The sequence below is a fragment of the Meleagris gallopavo genome, chromosome 6, assembly GCF_905368555.1.
Source record: "Meleagris gallopavo chromosome 6, MGAL_WU_HG_1.1, whole genome shotgun sequence".
Lineage (NCBI taxonomy): Eukaryota > Metazoa > Chordata > Aves > Galliformes > Phasianidae > Meleagris > Meleagris gallopavo.
This window is the reverse complement of record NC_139409.1, coordinates 22,866,294-22,888,540: the sequence shown is the minus strand read 5'-3', so window position 1 is coordinate 22,888,540 and position 22,247 is coordinate 22,866,294. Positions and strand designations below refer to the sequence as shown.

At 40.0% G+C, this 22,247-nt stretch overlaps 1 protein-coding gene across 2 annotated transcripts in view; it reads left to right on the top strand.

Moving 5' to 3' along the window:
• Window positions 1–22,247, top strand: part of CALCR (calcitonin receptor) — a 141,504-nt gene that overhangs the window by 102,933 nt on the left and 16,324 nt on the right. For both annotated transcript variants that reach the window (XM_085227447.1, XM_085227446.1), the window contains exons 7-11: window positions 2,290–2,416; window positions 12,490–12,643; window positions 16,547–16,607; window positions 16,705–16,771; window positions 18,900–19,118. In XM_085227447.1, the coding sequence (XP_085083573.1) occupies window positions 2,290–2,416; window positions 12,490–12,643; window positions 16,547–16,607; window positions 16,705–16,771; window positions 18,900–19,118 (628 nt within the window). The remainder of the gene's footprint in view (window positions 1–2,289; window positions 2,417–12,489; window positions 12,644–16,546; window positions 16,608–16,704; window positions 16,772–18,899; window positions 19,119–22,247) is intronic.

Below are 22,247 nucleotides of genomic sequence, written 5' to 3'. Positions count from 1 at the left end.
ATTGGAATTGAAAAAGAGGGCTTCCAGGCAGAATTGCTGGCAAATTTTCAATGAGATAAGAGATAAATAGGAGAAGGGAGGTGGAGGTATAGAAGATAACAAGTTGGACTATGTGTACAGCTGAAAATTAGTGAAGCCAAACTTTCCATTATAAGGGGAGATGCTGAGAAAGAGAGAAAGAAGAGAAGATTGGGCAAAAGGAGTTTTCCTCTCAACACAGACCAAATCAGGAAGGTTCCGTTGCCATTTTGATGGAAATACAAAGGGTCAGGTAATTAAGTGAGGATAGAGAAATATACACTTCATGATGCTGTTGGATCATTAACATGAAAGCTGTAATCAAGGAAGAGAAGTTTAAGAGGCTGAAGGAAGGATGATGACAAGCATGGCAAAGAGCTTGGACAGCAGATGGAGCAAAATATTTGGAAGGGTAGTCCAATTTTATAGAGAAGACTGGAAAAGCCAAGAAAAGTAGTAAAGCAGTGAGGAATGACATGAATGAAAGTGGAAGTTCACATATATGGCAGGGACTATCACAAAAAACTGACTATCTGTAGTTGTAGCCACATAGAGAGGCAGCTGCAGAGACAAGGGCCTGCGTCTCTGTGGCCATGACCAAAGAGACTGCTCTAAGTGATGGTCAAATTTTGATTTATTGAGGATGGGATGCATGTTATCAGGACTGTAAGAAGACGACAGAGGGTGAAGTGTACATGGTAGTGTCCCAAGACAAGTGATGCCAGTAATATAGACAAAGTGTAATGATGGAGAATGGGGAGAAGGAAAGAATCAGGATCAGACAAACACTTCTAGTGCAGAGAAGCAGAAGAGGAACATTAGGCTCGATTTGTGATGGGGGCAAATACAAGTAAAATAAGCACAAGAGCACAGTGTAAGATAGGTCAGTCCAAAGAACTGTCTGTTTTCCCCAGTATTCTATCCTACAGGAAGTAGGATATGATTACAGTAGGTGCACCTAGCCCCATATCTGGTGTTCAACAGCTGCCAATAGCTAATGCTAAAATAATATAAAATCTAGACTAGGGTAAAGAGATACTCTTCATTCTAGCTCCAAAGGCCTCCATCTCATGGACATCCTGAAACAAAGAGGATGACTTTGTGGGTAAAGTAGATCAACAAAAGTAGTGAGAACTGCAGAATGATGATGACCATAGCCAGCAAGACAATCTAAGATAAAGGAAGAATTCCATCCAGTGACTCACAGAAAAGCTGTAAGAACAGTTTAAAGATATGTGGCAGGTCACCAAGGAGGAAAATAAATAAATACATATATACATACATACATACATACTTAAATAAGGAGGCAAACAAACAGATAAGCAGAAAGGAGTTCTCTGTTTTTAAAAAAATTGCATTCTGCATTAAACTCCATGTAAAGAGCAGCTGAAAATCACAGCCAGCGCACAGCTCCAGACTGTGAAAGACTTACATGACTCAGCAGGAAGAAATATTTGCTTGTCTTAGCTGTTCCTTTACCTGCAGGTTTCACCAGCTTTCTTTCAGTGATCAGTGAGGGCAGACATCATTATCTATCAGCTTCAGGACCACTTTTCTGTAATCAGCTTCGGAGGTGTTCTCTGCTCAGGGGTAGCCAAGGGGGTGGCCTGAAATTTTTGGTAGGAATTGGAAAGAGCAGATGGTTCAAGATGGAAACTGAAGTCATGATTTAGCTGTGCAAGAATTTTGTAACCTTGGGAAATTCTGCTACCCTCAATAGCAGATATCCCTCCACCCCCCCATGCTGCTGCTCCCTCTGGGCAGGAAAACAACCTCTTCAGCTGGTGTCAGAGGCATGCAGGATACCAACCCTAATCCCCCTGAAATTTAAGGGGATTCCTACACAATGTTCTCACCGCCAATTCCTAAAACAGGAAATAATATTCATCAGAATATTTGAGAATTTGAGTTTCCTGGGAACAGTTTCTTATCAAGCAATGGTCCTAATTTTTGCTACATGTGCATCTAACCATTCTCAGGGTTCTGCTTCAGCACTTAATATATCAATTACCATGAAATAAAGAAAAGCATCAAAAGATGAGAATGTATCTGGATGGCTCTTTGCAACATGGCTAAAAAGCATGTGGTACTAAACAGGTGTAAAAACAAAACAAAAAAATTGGTCAGAGGTTAAGGCTGCAATGCAAGGCATGTGTTTTCCGATTACGCCTTGCCAAAAGGCATTCTTGAGAAATTATTGCCAGAAAGAGCTTGTTAAAGTGACTTCAGAAGAAAAATAATAATTTACAACATGTGCTCCATATTTTTCAGGAGTCTCAGCTGTCAAAGGATAACATTGCATAAGAATTTGTTTTTTTCTTACGTGCTGAACTCCATGTTTACGATTGCCCACCTCATCATCGTTGTGCCTAACCCAGGCCTTGTGAAAAGGGATCCCGTAAGTATCCTTCTTTCTATCTTTACACTCAAATAAAATTATTATGGCTGCATCAAAACGAGGCATGCCCATTCACCAGTTAATGATAGCCAGGCACAAAGCATTCATATTCTCAGAATTGACCTTGCTCAGACCTTTCATCCAGCAGTAAAAAGCTTTGAATTTGGTACAAGAGGGAAAAGATCAGACTTGCTCCAGACTGCCTTTCTGTACAAATTTGTGTCAGATCCCCACTGCTCTTGTCAGCAACTGCTTGGCATTTCCCGGCAAAGCCCCTCAAGGACAGATGTTTGGGCCACCCAACTGCCATTTCTCACAAGCATGCATGATGGAAAGGGGCAAGGATGAAAAGGGATATCTGCAAAAATCTGTTCACTGTGTTCTTTCTTAGGAAGTGGTAAATCAGAACAATATCTTGGTTCAGTCCTTTCAGAAAGTGGCACAACCTGAGCCAGCCCTCAGCTGATAAATATGCATGGCAGATCTGTTACCTAGCTCTGACCATGCTAATAGAGTCATTGCCTTGCTCCTGCAGCCCTGGCTGATGCAAAATTAGCTCAAGCCTGGGAATCTCTCAGGTTTTGTCACAACACCAATCAGCTTGTCTTCTAGTAAGGTCTTTCAATTATGGACCCGACTGTCTATCTGCTTCTAATTTTGTGAAAGCAATTAAACATTAGCACTTATTTTATACGATCACATGTCTCTCAGATGTGCTCCCAGTTAAGTCAGCTAATTAAAGCAGGAAATATATAGACTAAAGAAAAGATCACTGGTCACAGAGACCATCTGGAGGTTAAAAAAATCGAACAGCAAAAGAGTAATTAAAACATCATACTTTGTTGCTCCTTACTGCATAGTACATATCCTGTGCAAGAGAAGCAGTGAAAATGCACTTGATATTTGAAAATACAATGCTGGCACATAGTATAGCACCTAAATGGAAGTAAGATCTTTATCTTGGGGTTAAGAATGATACTTCCTGACAGCAGAAGTAAATTATCTGGAGTGGTTTAAATTAAAATTTGAGCCGCAGCAAGAACTCTTGTCCTGTAAAATTTCATTAAAAATCTTTATCCAGTGCCTTGGGGCTAGATCCATCTTTGGAGTGAAATCTTGACCCCAGTGAAGTCAATGACAAAGCTCTCAGAGGCTTCATTAGAGCCACATAGCCACAGGACAGACAGCAGGGTGCTGAGCATCAGCTCACAAAGCCCCCACCTAGGTTGCGATGGCAGTGGGCACTATGGAATTGCCATAAGCAGTCACCTGTGGCTCAGATCTTCACAGCTGCAGGCAACTTCCAGGCCCCCTAGAGAGGGCCTGGGTGGATGAATACACTCTGATCTCAAAGAAATCAGCACGTGGAAGTTGGCCAGGACACTGCCCTTCACTGGTAGGCACAGCTGAGTATAGCTGAATTAGTTGGCCTGGCCTCACCTCTTCAGCTACATACTGACTTAATTGCTTTGATGAACAAAGGCTTTATTTTGCACTTTCTTCTTCCAAAAACAATGCATGTGTTTGATTCAGCAGTGAACTGCTGTCTAGAATTGCGATAAAAATCTGGGGAGAAGAGGAGCTGGGATCTCTTTTTGGTCTGCAGTCAAGTATGGAGTGAGAGTACACTCAAAGGAGGTAGCAAGATAATGTGTTCATACCAAACCAACGTGTCTGCCAACATCGTTAGAAAGTGTATTCTGATTTTGCTGCTGAGTAACAGAGCAAATGAAGGCTTTATAGTTCGTATTTTTCTACACCTGCTCCATCCTCTGCTTTATTTAATCCATTTTGATATGGCTACTTGTGATTTCCTCTAATGTGCTGCATTTATCCACTTTCTTCTTGTGCGTCTTCTGATCTTGACAGTCTTGTGTGTGTGGGTCCTTCCTCAAATATATATACAGAAATACTGAAGAGCGTGAAAGGAATTTTGGAGTCACAGATACCTCATGTTTATGGCCACACTCAGAGGTGAAGTTGATGGTATTTAATCTGCAAAATAATAAATGTGTTTCCACCCCAGAACCTCCTGCTTTTTTTTTCTGCCTAAAGTTTCACAGCAGATCTTAAATATGCAGTGTCATGGGAAAAGTACTTACAATGAATACATATTTATGAGAATATCAACAAATCCATATCATTTACAAAGAAGAAAGAAGGTTCTGTTAAATAGCCAAGAGAAAAGACAAGAGGAGCAAAAGAGGAATTTCATCCCCAGCATCAAGACACCCACATTTTCCCTGAATCTGAATACAATGTGTGAGAAAATCCAAAGTATCATTTCCATGAGATATCATAAGGCATCTTTACTCACATATATTTTTCTGCAAAGATTTGATTGTTCTACTCGTGTAAATTGATAACTCAAACCCTTTCACATCTTAATTCTAATTTTTCCTTTTTTTTTTTTCCTGTTTTCTGGTTATTTAATTCTCTCTGTGTCTCTCTCTCTTTCTCCATCTCTCTCGTTGTCTATAAGATTTATCTGGAATTGAAATTACGGAAGATGTGAACCTAGATGGCCATATAAGAAGCAAAAAAAAAAAAAAAAAAAAAAAAAAAGGCTTGGGGCACTTGAACAAAAAGAGCAGGAACACATGCACGAGTACTTGTGTATATGTATTGAAAACTGTTGTGTAAGGCAATTATTTGCATCTTGTATATGAAGTAGCAACTGCATTAATTATACTGTTACAGAAACGGGTTTTGTAGGAAGGTGTGTCTCCTGTTTTGAGAACAACCTGCAGAAGAAGAGTTGTCTGTGAACAACACATTCTATTCTCTGTTAAAAAGCCTAGAAATAAAATAAAACTCTTGCTGCCTAATCTTTTAATATAGCCTTGCATATCAAATCTGTATTTTTCATTTTTTCTTATTTCACAAGACTAGTAATTTTAATACCAAATACTTGAGATAAAGAAATTGAGATAAAGAAAGATACAGCTAATGACTGGAGGGATAACTCTGCTAATGAGAAACTGATAATTGAAACTGAATAATTGATCTACTCTGTGGGCACCAGAGTGTTTGCAAATGAAACACAAGTCAGTAATGATTCAGTAATTAGATAGAAATTTTCAGTAATTAGATAGAAATCTTGAAGCTTCTGGAAAAGCTTCAAGAGATCTTATTGTATTTTTATCTCTTTGTTGTTCTAGTGGAGAGAATACCTACTTTCTTTCTCCAGGCATTTTCTAGCCCCTTCATCTTCCATGTAGCAGTTTTTCCCTTACTTCTGACATTGTGTGGTGTGAAAGGTTCAACTTCAACTGCAGTTGTATGGAGCCTGTAGCAAGGAGCAGTCCTCCACTGGAAGCCTTGTGTGGGCTTAGCTCTTGCTGAGATAGACATGGGATATGGAATGCTGAAAACCATTCTTGCCTCCTTTTGTAGATAAATATCAAAGATTTTGAACTAGTTTGCCACTCTTCCTGCTGGTTCAGTTTGTTCTTCCTCCATCTAACAGGGCCAGCAGCATGTAGCCCCCTCCCATTCCCAAGCATTTCAAATTAGCATTACAATGAGTAAAGCAAGGTCATAGTAGTAGTAATATTAAAAAAAATTAGTACTATCATGGAGACTAGAGCACTATAAAAAGTCTCACCATTCACTAGTTCAAGTGAAAATCTTGACTGCCCAAGCACATTAGGCATTCCTCCCTATTATGGTAGAATAGTGGAAATAAAAAGGAGTTGTGTAGGAAGATAAGTCTGTGAAGTAGTTACTGTGATTTGTGGGGTTACAGCACTGTTGGCTTCCCCTATTCTCAAATGAATAAACAGGGTGTGAGAGCCAAGAATACAGAGGAGATTCACAGCATTTCAGTAACAGTGTTAACTTCTCACTATTGCACCAATTTTTGTCTCTTGCTATTTTCTGTTCTTTGTGATGTAGGCTAAGAGAGCCTTAGGGCTTTTAAAATATACATTTTCAAACGAGAGATCCATGACTTACACCAGGGAAGATAAGTGGCAAAAATACTAGTCTGTGTGGCCTACGGTTGTCAACAGTCCCCTTGGGAAGCTGCAGGATGGAGCTTCACAAAGGATAAGTGTGCTTTGATCCTTAGCGTTGTTTCCTGTGTTATGCTCAGGGTTGAGCTTCAGGAGGCTCCGTTCTTGTCAAATTAAATTGATTCTTCATTAAACTATTTCCAGAACTTTCCTGTCTCTCTTAACGAATCTCTGGAGCTTTTCATCTTAGTACATCTTTTTCTTCCTACTGTTTCCAGGTAGAATACTTACAGGGATCTCTGCGACCAGTGTAAGCCCAAAGAGATGACTGAAAGCTATTCTGAAGTATAATACGAATTCAAAACTCCTCAGAACAATCAAGTCTTCTCCCCACAATGAAATTCAGAGAGATTAATGCAGAACTCTGACAAATTTTCAGGCTGGAATAATATCTGCATTCATTTTAAGACAGAGCTGTCAGTGTCTAAATGGCATGAAACAGAGCAGTAATTCCCATCATTTTTTCCCAAGGTCTTTATATTCTTGTTTATATCCTCAAAACTCTCAGAGTAATGGAGAAAACAAAGCACTGTGTAATCCTGGTGGTGTCAGATTCACTAATGTGATGTGCCATGCCATGCCCAGAAGATGAAGTATTGATGATTAAAGGATGTTCACAGCATTCAGAAATTACACTCCTGTGAAGAACATTTGTGTTTTTTATGGAACAGCTATATCTGGACTGAAGTCAGACAGCCACCGCCTCTGAGAAAGATCTGAGCTTCCACAACAAAGTTATTCTGGTTATTTTCTCAATTGTAAGACACCATCAAATTAACAGCTGGCTTCGGGGGGAAGGAAAAACAATTTAAGAGACTAAATATTTATTTTGGGACAAATTTCCTCATTTTTCTTTCCTTAGGAATAATTCAGAAATTATACATTGAAGTTGCTTTCTCTTCTTTTAAAGTAGTATCTCTTAGTAGGTTCAAGTATCTCAAAGCAGAGTCTCAAAGGGGGGGACAATAGCTTTCATGTAGCCTAGACTCAAGGAATTTCCATGTCAAAACAACCCAGGCTCCATCAGATTCTTCAGATATTATTTCTGCAGTGTTTTCCCAACATGTGACCTCTTACTTGGGAGGATGAGTGTTGTTTCCCTCAGAAAGGATATTGTACTGCAAAATGCATCATTGTCCTGCAGCTGAAGGCCTCAGACCCTGGGGTTTGTTCTTAGGTTTGGGGCCTGCATCTTTTCTGCAAGAAAGGCCAGGAAGACCTACAGTCTTAGCATTGATGGAGACCAAACTGCAGATTCAACTGTCCCTGTGAAAAGTCTGTCATGCTTCTACATTTTTACATACCTTCACTGTCTGTGGACCCTGAAGGTCCTGCCACAGTGGCAGTGAGAAGTGAGCACCCAGAACAGCTGATACCAAAATCAGCAAAATCTCTGCATCTCCAGTCCCATTTAACACCTTTCTTCAGATTTCCTGCTTTTGTTTCCTTGGACATCCTTCTTAACATACAGTGTGTTTAGCCGCTCCATTAAGCTCATGGGACCAGCTAGCATCCAGAAGGGAAATCTTGCTGTTCAATAACTCACCTTGCTGATACCATCTAACCCAGCAGTCCTCCTACCTGGCCACAGTGACCACGAGAAGCCATTAGGGCTTTCACAGGAGACTGTCATAGCAAAGCACTTGCTGGCTGTGTGTGCAAGGTGTGTGAATCCACTAGAGATTTGCCTCAGCTGGGGAAACCAGTTAAGCACAAGGAGATTGTACCTTGCTCTGCCTTGCTCCCTGCTTACTGCAGTGCTGGGTTCACCATATGGACCCCATAGGACCCCAGCCCTATCCTTCTGGGTTCCGGGCTGCAGTCCCAGGACAGTGACTGCAGCTGGGAGCTTGGGGTATATGGATGTGGCTGTGTTAATCACTGCCCATGATGCCTAATTCCAGGATGGCTTCTTCTCACAGTGTAGGCATGGATAGGGATGCTGTTAAAAATATCCTTCGATGCTTAATTTCATATTTTGTTTTCTCGTAACACAAAACCTAGGAACCCTCTAAGCAACTGTGTACATTTTGTTCTGTAAATGGTTTAAAAGTATATTAAAACATTAATCTTAGCCTGAGTCCCTGCGTGCCAGCTTTCTGACTGGAACACAGTTTAATGGATGACTCACAGTAGATATATTGTATAATGGTATGACATTCTGATAGACCATAATTTACATCTACAGCGCTTAGCACTGTCCTGCTTTGGAAAGTCCTTTTATTGCTTATTTGTGTAACATATGGATACTGGGAATTTAAGAATATTTCCACAGAAAAGCATTCTAATAACCAGAAAAAAATGCATAAGGCAGGTCAATAACCAAACTTCAAGTTACTCCTTAAACATCCTAAGAATGTCTGAGAATGCATTTTATTGCCTTCAAACTGAATTGGAATAAATCCTGTCTGGTCTTTGTGGGGAGCAGCACAACCTCTTCTTGAGAAGAGCTGTGTGCACAGGGGGGTTCTGCAGACATGAAGAGAGCTCACTCTGACTGATCTTCAGTGAGGGCAAACACCCTTATTTCCCTTTAAACAGAGAAATGTATAGCTAAAGTAATGTCCCATGTAGGTGGCTTGGCTGAAAACTAATAACCTTGTTTGGCCTATTCTTAGCAATTTATTTCTTGCAAATGTCAGCCTGGGGCACTTCAGTGCATGGAGAACAATTGAGGAGAGGCTTCACTTAGTACACTGCCAGGCATCCTGTCCCCGTGGTGATGGGCCCTGCGCTGTGGAGTTGGCAAGGCAGGCTGTGAAACTCAGGGCTCCCAGTTCCAGCCTGTGGCCCCTCAGCCAGGGAAGCATCACGGGAACACGGATACAGGGATCTGGGCGAGTTGCCCTCCCTCTGCTTGCCTTATTCTGACTGAATTACTAGAAAGACCTGCTCAAAATCAATTAGAAGTGGATGTTATGTTTTGTTACTTTGATGAAGGCAGTATTCTGGTTTTTATTTAATTCTGCATTAATTATCACTGATGCTTTCTCTCTGTCAGACAATAAGGGAGAGTTTAGCAGGGAAATGGCATGTAAGGACCTTGAGTACTGTGTACAGTTTTGGGCGCCACAGTTAAAGGACAAAATAAAAGGGAACAGTAGGGAGGATCAGGCTGGGGATTGGGAAAAGGTTCTGCACCAACGGGTGGTCAGGCACTGGAACAGGCTCTCCAGGGCAGTGGTCACGGCCCCAGGCTGCCACAGTTCAGTAAGCATTTGGACAGTGCTCTCAGTCATATGCTCTGATTTTTGGGTGGTCCTGTGTGGAGCCAGGAGTTGGACTCAGTGATTCTAACAGATCCCTTCCAACTCGAGATATTGCATGAGTCTGCGATCCTGTGATCTGTGAGGAGGGGCTGTGCCCTAGCCAAAGAGAGCAGCATGACAGCAGCATGGCCATGCAACTGCACGATCCTGCGTAGACAGGTGGAACTTTGGGACCCTCCTGATAGGCCTGGAATGTTAGCAATATTTAAAATGCACTAGTAAATCCTGAAAAAAATCTCAAAGGCCCGTTCTAGCTCCTGAAAGGAGATTGATTTTTTTCTTTCTTATCCACAAAGTGGTTCCAGCATCCTTTTAAAACTTTTCATTTCATACCGCAGCTGAGATGTTCACATGAGTTACAAAACTCTGCAAGATTTGCTAGGTAGGACCTGTTCTTGCCTGACCATGTTCTATTATTTGACCCCTTATTTCCCCTGCAGCTTAAGTCCACACCCACAGACCAAGAGCTGCTGACATTTTACTCTCTATCATGAGTCCCAGTGGTAGTAGCAGCAGTATTGGTGCTGTGATAATCCTTTGAATCCTGGATTTGACCATGCTGCATACTGTGTGAGATACAATGACAGAAAGAGCTTAATATATTTAACTTCAACTGAAGACAAAACATCTAACCTTTTTTTTTTTTTTTTTTAATATCTAAGTTATCAAGCATGGAAGTGATCAAAGATTTTCTCCAGTATTATCTTGCAATTTCATTTTCACTTGTTTCTATAAGAATAAGCACTTCACAAAACTTCAGAGTTCTGTAGTTTTCCCAGCTAAGACTAATGTACACTGAGATGTGGCTACATTTGCCATGTTTTACTCACACCGCACATGAATCCAGTTCTCATCAGCAACAGGTTGCTCTGATCTAAGAAAAACACTCGCTTTTCATGGGAGGAAAATATTTCCATGGCAGCACTCAACCACAGCTGAAGCCTGCTGCATTTTTTTAGCTCATCCAAAGTGAAGATTGATTTTCACTGTAGTTTGATTGATAGGAATTCAGCATAATTCATCGCAGTGCATTGTTGTGCTTAAACTGTTCACGGTAACTTTTTCAGATTAGTTCTCAAATTAATGTGATGTGGATCCAAGTACTAATCACACGCATCCTTCATGTCTTGCCAATGGCAGTCCGTAACTTACTACATAGCAAGTGATTACATTACTCAAAAGTCATGAGCTGTCTGCATAGCCATTACTCTAAAACATAGGTGCTTAATTTTATTTTTAAAGCCATGAGTGACAGTTCATGTGGAGGGCACAGGAAAGAAGGAAATGCTGAGGAAATGAAGCAAATTAAGTTTAGATGTATTGTTCTTCAGGAAACAAAGATAGTTCGTCTTCAGGCAGCATGCTTTCTGTATTTCAAGTATTCAGCTACAGATAAAAATTGCAGAAGGGCTGGCTTTGTTCATGTAGTTAGTTACTCCCTCACTCAGAAAGTTCACTGAAAACAGCAAATCCTTCTTTTTTTCTTTTTTCTTTTTTTTTTTATCGTTTGTCAGCATACTTTGTAGGAACTGTTCAGACACAGTGTAGAAAAATTATGTGACTGCTTTGCTCTGTGTGGCAAGCAGAAGAAATGAAAAAAAAAAACCAAAAACCAAACCAAACCAAAAAAAAACAGCCATTCCTATCTGAATTCTTTTATCTGCACTGTCAATGATCTTCTATTTTCAGAGCAACAAGCTGCATTGCAAATATTGAAACAGAGCTAAATGCCCGTGTTCTGTGAATTGCTTTGGGAACACTGTTCAACAACAGAATCACTATCGAACCTGCTTCTCTGTCCCAGAGGGGCATTGTGAGTCCTCCAGACAGACACGGGGCACACAGTCCTCTGCTGAATGGTTGAAATGTCACGCTACAGAGACAAGTCAGTCCTAGCAAAAACGTTGCTTCTAGTCCAGGTAATTTAGCTTGGAAACCATCTGGAGAAGTGAAGGGGAAGGAATATTTTCTTGTGGCTAAGGTGGCAACTGGCATTTTGCCATCACTGAGGGCACCTCAGATGTCCATGTAACCGCTGGTGCTTCCTGAAGAGATCCCTGCATCACCCTCCTGCTCCATAGGCCTCCTGGGCACTGGGACATGGTGGAAGCGGATGGACATCAGAGCCTCTCAGAGGAGGACTGGTCTCCTCCCACAGCACCTGGTGAATGGACACAACGTGTTTCTCTCCACCATCTGATCACCCAGCGGCTTGAAGTCTGAATTTCTCATCTGAGCCACAGGCAAGAACCACTGTCCAGCTTCACAGCCTCACTTATCTCCATGTCTTTTCATCTCCACTGCCTGCAGCACTTGTTCTCAAAGGAGGGAGTTCAGAACTGGGTGTTGCTTATAAAGGAGTGACTGACTCACAAGAGAGCTGAGCAAGTCTTTGAAAATTCTGAGTAAAGTGAAAGAAATCACCAAACTAGAGCTCCAAGTTATGTCTTTCTCACAGCCTTCTTCTAGAACAGGCTGCTTGTTCTAAAAAACAAGTGCAGTTCTAAAAAACATGGAACTAAGGACTTTTGAAGGGAATTTTTTTGCAGAGTACTTTCTGGAGTGCTGTTATAATACCATGTTTTACTCTTTTGTGAAGGCTTTTTGCTTAATTCATCTCATTTATAAAGTTTAAAATCCCTGTCGCTGATATGTGCCAAACAAACCCAGCAAGATCTGGGCATCTGTTTCTCTTTGCTTTCTTATAGCATAGAATTATAATTTACCTTTGCCTGCTTAGATGTAGAATGCTAGTCAGGTGTGTGACATTATCTCATTTGCCTGGCAGGTAAGCTGCAAAGTGCTGCAATTCTTCCACCAGTACATGCTGGGCTGCAACTACTTCTGGATGCTGTGTGAAGGCATTTACCTGCACACACTGATTGTGGTGGCTGTCTTTGCAGAGGAGCAGCGCTTGCACTGGTATTACCTCTTGGGCTGGGGTATGTATGGTGTGCTTTCTAGCAAGTTGGTGGATGCTTCAGATGTTTGCATTGTATTCATGCTACTAAGTCATAGCCTAGGACCGAGTTTGTGGGTCCTAAATTTGAGTGTATTTGTTTGTATGAGTCTAGAGAGTCACAAAAATGTCAACAGCTGTCATTATCTGTTACTTGCTGCACTTTGGGATTTGCTGAAAGAAATGTTTAAGCCTTTTTAAGCAAAGCTTTGAGAGTGAAATAGATTGTTATCCAAGTATATCTCTCATCTGAACAGAACATGTTTAGTTTTGTCATTTTGCATGCAAAAATATTAATCTGCTATAAAAGAATATTTATTCTGGAATTAAAAGGAGGAAAATCAATATCTGTGTCTCCCAGTTTGTAAAAATGCAGCACAAACAAAGAAAAACCAGAGCTTTTCTGAAACTGAATCCAATATTGGGTATACTTCGGCAGATGTTACTTTAAGGGAGAAGATACCATTTTACAGAGGAGTAGATAATGTCTCTGTTCTTATTTTGTCTAACAGCAGTGATCTCTAAGGCATTTCAGGTGTCAATTAGCAAATCTCAGTGATATACTATGGGAGAGGTTACAAATGCTATACAAAGTCTCTCTAGTAGCATGTGAATTGACCAAGAAATCATGTCTAAGTCTCCTCCTTCAGCTCCAAATACGCAGATCTCTTCTGTTTTCACTGAGGGAGTTGTTGCCATTTAATTATTAGCAACAACAGGAATTTATTCTTTGTACTGCCTGGTTCAATGAAAGGCCACGTGAATACAACCAATATATTGGAGTGAAGTACTATTTCTTTCACATTTAAATCTCTATTGTAAATTCAGTCTGAATCAGTGTTGACAGAAAATCATTAGCAATAGCTTTTTTCCAGATTGGGAGCTATGAGTTTCTGGCCTCATTCCAATTTCTGGTGAGCCAGGTCTTGTATTTCAAAACCCAGTGGTGCACTAAGCAGTAAATGACAGAACTTTGTTCATCATCTCCCTGCGTTATGGTTTGCTGGCACCATCTCTTGCAATCCCAAACTGAAGCATAAAGAATGTACTTTCTATTTTTCATCCTTTTAGCAAATGTAATGCCTGATCAACATCATTTCATTTTTCATTATTTCATTTACAGTAGGAAAGTGAAAAACAGCTCTCCTGCTTTAATAGAGGAAAAAATGGGAATTGGTTAGATGGGAGGAAAATGAACCTGAACGTTCTGAAGAACTTTAAAACACTGACTCCATCTGCTAGTTGGACATCCGGTAGCAGGTGCTAATGGGATTATAACAGCGAAGCAGAAAGTTGTTTTGTTGGTTGTTTTGTTGTTGTTTTATTTGGGGGGAGTTATTTGCTTTCAAATAGCTGCTATCACAGTTTTCACAGTTCAGAATACTTGAATGTGCAAAGTTTGGTAGCCCTCTGCTTTTGAAAATGGAAGACCTATATGAAGAGTAATTTTATACCTTTCCTTCCAGTTAAAACATTTGCTGTCTTTATGTAGCAGAAGACTTCCTGAAGTACTGTCATTCTGTATCACGTTACGCAGGAGAAAAGTGGACATTAACATATTTTTCTAAGTGTTGTTCACTTTGTAATGCATCTTGTGTAACCAGGACAGCTGGCTTGGTGTGAAAGCTTATGAGCTAGCTGAAATATGGTTGAAGGCATTACTGGTATCTTGATGGGTAATTCGGTGAAGATAACTGAAAGGATGCTCATCAGTATCTACAGCATTGTCCCAGAACTAAGCAATGTCTGTGGGAATGGTGTGATGATATACTGAGAGAGAAAAGGTTAATAGAAAGCAACACAACTCTGACCGTGAAGTCTGCATCCTTAGTAATGAAACTAGATGGATACTACCACACAGAGTAGTCATTTGCACCTTTTAACTGAAGTAGAAGTCATTAGATCCTATTGCTAATAATTAGGACTACCTGGCCACCCCTAAAGTTTGCATAAATCAGTATAAGTCCACTGCTTCCAAAATCAGTACTCACACAGTCTGTCTTCAAATGTCCAGCTATGTTAATGAAGAGAGAGATGTTTCTCCAAAGAGCAATGCAGAGCAACAACAGCAGTTCATGCTCTGAATTATAATTCAAAAAATCAAGGTAAATGTACAACACAAGATAAATATACTCATTATTCCTTGTTATAACTAATCGCTATGCAAGACAATCTAGATTATTTTATTTGGAAAAATATTTATTGATGTTTGTAAAATAACAGTTTAAAAAAAATAAAAATCTGAGCAAATACAAAAACACTTCCACGAAAGGTTGCAGATGATTGAACAGAATCTGACACAGGCACATGTATTTGAAGATGGATGCCCTCAGGTGATACCTTCTTTGGCACCTGCTGCTGAGAGTGTCCTTTTTCGTGTGCTATTGTCTCAGTGGCTCAGAAAATCACCTTTATGCAGGGCATGATAACAGCATCAGGTAGGTGCATCCAACTGCGTTCTGCTCCATCAGGCTGCTTCAGGCTGCTTCATCCACATAAAATTGAAAAGGGAATCATTTATTTGGGCAGTGCTGAAGCAGACTATCTTCTGAATCCAACTGGAAATACAATTAAGCATGATTGCCAGATTTTTTCAAAGAGGACCTGGCATGACCTTCAGGGGTATGGCATACCTTCTCTTGGGATGGCTGGAGTAGGACCTTTTCTGAGTTGCTCAGCTCTCGTAACACATATATGGAACCTCTGGAGTGAAACAGTGAGGTCATGAGGACACGATAGGCCTTCTTGCTGTTCCCCTTCTCACTGCTACTGGCCCTTTCCAAGGCAAAAGCAACATCTAGCTGCATGGACCAGCCTGCGGCTGGAAATCTGAGTCATAGATGGTCAAGAGTTTCTTACCTTATTAATGAAAACTTTCCGTTGTGTTCTTCAGATTTGCATGAGAATTTGTTGAGCCAAATATTTTAGGTTAATGCATTTAGCAGAATAAAAAGGTCCCAAGGCATCATGTGGAGCAATCTACTTGCAATGCTTTTTACTGTTAAAGAGCCGTTCCTTAAAAACGCATTTCAGTCTACGCAGTCTGTCAACAAAACTGGATCAAACTTGCTCCATTTCCAAAACAAAAGGACTTTCTGAAGCTGCTAGTCCCATAAGGTCACCCTGAGGATGGAAGCTCTTTTCTTTCTGTTCAGATATTTTTGTTTCTCTAAAAAAGCATTCTGCAGCAAGAAGCCAAGTAATCATTTTCTAACAGTATAAAAGAGAAGACAATCCATCGTTTTATTCTCCCACAGCTGCATTGTTCTCTGAAGTTAAACTGCTGTAAGAACTTATTTTAGCAGTAAAGCAAGTAGCTATTGCTTAGAGATGCCTGGAGAGTGCAGAATGTCCTATTTACATACTTTTTTTTTTTTTTTTTAACCATAATCTCACTCCAGCATTGGCTGACCTGTGTTCTCTGGCAAGAGCACTCAAGAATTAATCTGAGTATTCTCTGCCTCTTCTAAAAGTGTTTGTGTCCAAGTGTACACAGAGCTCTTTGCAAAGGACAGACAGCAGTAGGTGATCCCCAGCTGTCTGTATGTGCAAGGTTGTCCAAGGTGGGGTCAGTGTTGAAGCACAGGCTCTCAGGTTTCTAGCCTGTTGGAAAGGGAGACTACATACACAGAAACTGAAGGAAGATAGATGTGGGGGGCAGGAGGGCAGATTGCTACTTAAAGTCAGGATGTACACAACTGAGGTATGTTAAGAATGGGATGTTCCCCCTGGTTCAGTGCACATTTGCTCAATTCTGCTACCTGTCAGAGCAGTGGCTTCCCTTGAGGTGCTGGGTGAAAGCTGGGACTATACTTATATTTGTTTTATGATCAATGATGTTCAGGCCAAAAACACCAAGGCTGACCTATACCTTTAATCATTTCAGGGTTTCCTTTAGTGCCAGCTTCAATTCATGCAGTTGCAAGAGCCAAATACTTCAATGACAAGTGAGTAGCATGTCTTTTTTTGAAGGAATTTAGCACTATTTAATTGTGTTACACATTTTGAGTAAATAATAAATTATGTGGTATATTTCCCCTCCAGCTGCTGGATGAGTGTTGACACTCACTTGCTTTATATTGTTCATGGACCTGTAATGGCAGCTTTATTGGTAAGAATATTTGCTATCAACCATTTAATAATTATTTTAGAAATGCTGCTAATGTGTAGAGAATATATGTTTCTGTACTTCAAGTCTTCTGGTAAATATTTGAAAGCAGTTTGTGATTTTTCTCTTTTAAAGAAAGGCTCTGAATACTTTTCATAAATCAGTCCAAGGAACCACTTGAAATATAATCAGATTTTGATCCAACTAAACTGTGTAACTGAGTTTTATTCAGCCCAAGTCCCAAACACATCTCAGCGTGCCATCCAAGATGCGCTTTCAGCTTTCAGGCTTCCACTTGCTTGCAAACTTCTGCATGGATATACCTGCAGAAATGGCGTAGCAGACCAAAGACTATGGTGGTGAATGCTGAGAATACCTCTGAATAAAGAAACAACCCTCTGTCTACTAGCTAAAAAAAAACAGATCTTTCGTCCCATTCTTGAGAAGTAACTTTGCCCATCAGGAATACAGAGAAGACAGTTCATCCCTGCCATGTTCAGCCTGCCATGTCTGCAGGATCACATCTGCTGCGGGTCTATTGGCTTGATCTTGACTGCTGCTTTCATAAAGCCAGCTTCTAGGAGATGCCAGTCAGCCTTTATTTTGATCACCAAGCCCCAAGTCTGCACATTTTAACTGCAAAGAAAAGAGGAGAGGCTGGTTTTATGGAAGCAGAGCAATTTGTACCTGTTTTTAAAATAAGCTGTTATATTTTCTGTCTTGTTCTTATGCTGTTTCCACTTTTATTTTTCTCTTGAAGTTGTCACTGTTTATACAGTGTCCTTCGTGATTTGCTACAGCAATCTCATAGTGGTAGCCTGACTCAGAGGAGCTGAGGGTTTTTACCTTTGCAGAGTCTTTTTTTCACCTTCCACTGTAACTTCAAAAAGTTCTAAAAGTGAAGGTTAAGTAGAGGGAGTGAAGTCAGAGGAGGATGGAGAGTAAGATTTAGATTTAATGCTAAATGGGATCTCAGAAGTCATTTATTATTCCTTTTTTTTTTTTTTTTTTTTTTTTCCAGTAGAGCATGAATGTAAAATAGCTGAAAGGTCTCTCAGTAGCTAAGAAGTTACAAAGTGCTTTGTGAAAGCTTACTGATTCATGGTTTATTGTTTTGAAAGATCCAAGTGAGATTTCTCACATATGCATGGATTTAGGACTATTAAAATATCTATTTTAGTTATTAAATAAGAGGATACTTATTTTAAAAATGGTTGCTATGGAAGTCTGTTGAAGTTCATAAGCACGGATGCCTGCTGGTATTGTAATGGAGTAGGAAAGGTTACATGCTGGGGAGAAAGGAAATCTGTGATACTTATGATGTCCTCAGGGCTCATTACCAGCCCATATGCTTCCAAGCACATCCTGCCAGGAGCTCTGTGAAGTCAGGGCAATGTGGCCCTGTGCTGAGCACCCATAGCTGAAGTCAGGTTTTTAGAAATGACTCTGGAACTCAGATACATGGCTACTTGGAAGAGCTGATCAAAAGAGTAAGATGCAAAACTTTCTCAACTCTTTGGCCTTTCTGCCCTGTTCCAGCTTGTTTTGTTACCTATGGGCAGCATACATAGGACCCTACAGTCCCGTGGAGGCAAAGTTGAGCCTAGGTTTTCTCAGGGACAGACTTGGCCCTTTGCTCACACAATCCTGAAGTGACAGCACACGTGAGCCAGAGCAGGTCCCTCAGAGAATGTGTGTACCTGTAGGCTCCGTATGCTCAGGAACACCTGTGGGTTTCTCACCTGGCTGCAGCATAAAGTATGACACCTTGGTGACCTCCAGAGCAGCCATTTCCTAGGGGACAATTCATCCGCTGTGCTTAAACTCTATGAGATATTTTGTTCCTTGGAGATCCCCAGTTTGACCACGCCAGTGTCAAAACACTCAGAACTGATCCCTGCCTATCTCAAACATCCATTCAGGTTCCTCAGGGAAGCACATATAGCATCTTAATGTCTCTTTTCTGAAGGTGTTCAAGGTACTCTCCAAGGTCTGTCTCCCGGGAGGTGCACACTGGGAGCTACAGTGAAGCTAGGAAACTGCATTTTAAAGCCATTTATGTGTTCTGTGGTTTTGGTTTGAATGCCTGTTTAATTTGGTTGCTTTTACCTATAATGGCTTTGCTTTACAGGTCAATTTTTTCTTTTTGCTTAACATTGTCCGAGTTTTGGTGACAAAGCTAAGAGATACCCACCGTGCTGAGTCCAACATGTATATGAAAGCTGTCAGAGCCACGTTAATCCTGGTTCCCTTACTAGGAATTCAGTTTGTCATTATTCCCTGGAGACCAGAAAACCGACTTGCTGGAGAAATATATGATTACATCATGCATATATTAATGCATTACCAGGTATGCTATATAGTAGCAACTTCAGCTTAAGTGAGGTGCTTGCTGTTAAGCTTATTTAGTCAAAGATATTGCTGTCAGTTGTTTTGCACTCAAATTGAGCACGATTGTGGTTTTATACTTTTCAATTGCCTTTACATTGCTGAATTATCTACCTCAGCACAAGTAGCATCAATGTATCAAGAAAAAGCATGAGATAAAGGAAACAGAAAAATGAGGGGAAAAAGATCAAATGGCACTACTTCTGAACTAAGCAGAGAGAACCGAGATCATAAAGGTCTCCTATCTTGAAAGTGCTATTTCTGCTAAGTGCTGAAATTCGCTGAAACTGCTGCTGTGAGGTTAATAATAAAATTAGCTGCATGCAAAGTATTGTAGAGAGGGAATTCCAATACACAAAAGAAAAATTGTGACAATGAAGCTTGATTTAGGAGTTAAAATTCCGTTATTAAATAATTGAAATTAAAGTATAACACTTATAACACTGACATCTTTATTTCAAAAATACTTTGAAAATATGTCATTGTTCAATAGGATTTTATTTTATTTTTTAAACAAAAAATGATGTGACTTCAAATGCTTGGTGGTCTGGTTTACTCTCTTAACATATCCAGTCCCTTACTGCTGAGGAAAGGTAAATTGCTGATGCATTTGTGAGTAGAGGGCAACACGGGCAAGCACACTGACCCATTTCTGCTTTTCTTTTATGCTGAAGGTAAAGGCAGAAGTTATTTTAATGTTGTAATAAGTAAATAACTCTTAACAAAAAAAAAAAAAAAAAAAAAATCCTTTAATGAGGTGATAAGTAATGCTACCAAAATCTATGTATCCTACCATCTGAGGTTTCCTGCTTATATCACCCTTATCAGTTCAAAATCGTGTGTGCGTGATACCACATGCATAGAAAAACTGAAGTGGTAAGTCTGACTGGTTTTGTAGTGGAGATGCTCAGGAATAACAGAAATAAGCACATCTACATATGCTGTATTGTTTTTAGGGAGCCATAAGCTAGAAGAAATACAATTGAAGTATCAGAAACCCACATAAATTTGAAGCATCTGGATAGGGTTTTGTTTGTTTTTAACCTGAGCAAATTATATCCTGTAGGAGAGTGAAATATAAATGAAGCATAAATGTCCTTGGACTGGTATTAAGCACAAAGAAAAAATTACTGTGGGATCAGTCAAGTTCACAAAGGTCTGAGAGCTTCTGACTCTAGACAGTCCCTTAGGCATGATTCATCAGAGAGCTATGTGCTTTTAGGTTTCATATGATTCCAGAAATAATGTATTTCAGAAGCAATCTATAAAGGCCTTAAAATAAACATAGTCCCCATCTCTGCTATCAATCCCATAGTCACTGTTACCCTCTGTCAACTGATAAGGTATTATAGGTCAGTTTTACAACTACACACAATGGAAGACAGGGATAATTGATCTAGAGGGCTCATCCTCAGCAGGGATTGCACCCTGAGCAAAAAAAAAAAAAAGAAAAAAACAAAACAGTAGCAGTTAAAGAGAATATGGAAGGCTTATGTCAAAGAAATACCAGAATTAACCCATGGGCCCTACATGATATGATAATATACATCCAGCCTCTCACATGTTATAATAGTGTGTGTATCCCTCATAAAATTATCAACATCCCAAACCTTCCTCGCTCCATAGACACACAGTTTATATTTGCTACTGTTATCTCTGTAGCTTTACAGCTGAAGACATCCACAGTACACTGAACTATGAAAAAAAAAATATATAGAAATCAGAAGAAGCAGAAACAGAACTAATAGAACTAGAAGTAATTGTTCGTGTAGTGGACTGTGGTTGAAAATATGTTGGATGTTATAAAAAAGGCCTGATAGAGATGAGCAGGCATGAAAAGTCTGTTAGTGCCAGAGGTACGTGTTATAGCTGTGATATTTGTATTTCACAAAACCAGGTGAGATGGCAATTTTAGTGAGGATTGGTATTTTACTGCCATGAGACATGGCTTAAAATTCAATAAAGGCACAGAACCACTTTAGTATTTTCTCTAATTAAAAGCAACAAGCAGTTTACTTGTGCACTTAATCTTCCAGATCTTTGCTGCATGTTTTCTCTTGATCTTATCCTAATATTGTTCACCAGTTGTGTATGAATGTCATTTCTGTGTTTGCACAGAAGGCTGACACATCTCATAGTTTGCTATCTGTAAGTGGGCAGATGCCATACCAGTTATCTATTGTTCTCCTTCAGATTCATTAGACTCCCATCTGTCATGAGACCTCATCAAGCTTCAAGAAATGTTACCTTACTCCCCTGCATGGCAAACATTCTGTTTCTATTCCTCTCAGTATTTATTTGGGTTGGTGTTTTTACTGTGTGGGTGAAGGGGAAACCTTTGAGCGTATGATGTGGGGACCCTAACAGAAAATTAACCTCTAACTTTATTCCAGATGGCATCTCACAGATGCTATTGCTAAACAGAGTGGTTTAATTTCAAATATAAATTGCCCAAATTCATGCAAATGTCAGTGAAAGCAATTATCTAGGGAAGCACAATAAATTTTATTCTGTCCACTTGTCTTCTCAACACATGTCCTCAGATTTCTTCAGCACAGGGAAGAGCAAGAAGTGCTTATATGACATTTAAAAAGATGAAAAATGATCATTCATTCCTACTTGTAGATGAGCCCAAGGGCCCCAGGCTCAGTGCTAGACCCAGCTCTGTGTGTGTTTCATCCTGGTTTCCCTACAGCTGTAAGGGGGGCTCATGAGACTTGCAACATGTCATTATGGAGATCTTCCATCTGTGTATTTCCACTATCATCTTTTGAGCCTCTTAGTGAACACAGTTGTTTACTGTGTCCTTTGTAGTATTTTCTGATGTTTTTTCTTACATAGTGGGTTAACATCTAAAAGGAAAAAGCAAATACATATATTTTAATGTTGGAAAAGTTGTTCTTGAAATGTGAGCTTCACTCCCAAACTGTGGGTGAACGCTGTCCTATTCATCATCTGTAGAAAGAATTTTGTTCTGTTGGACTTCCTTTCCTTCTTCCTGTGATAGATTCAGGAGTATAAGGACAATTCAGATCCACTTAAGAAACTCAGAAAAGAGAGAAAGGTAGTAGAGCAGCAGAAATATAATAGA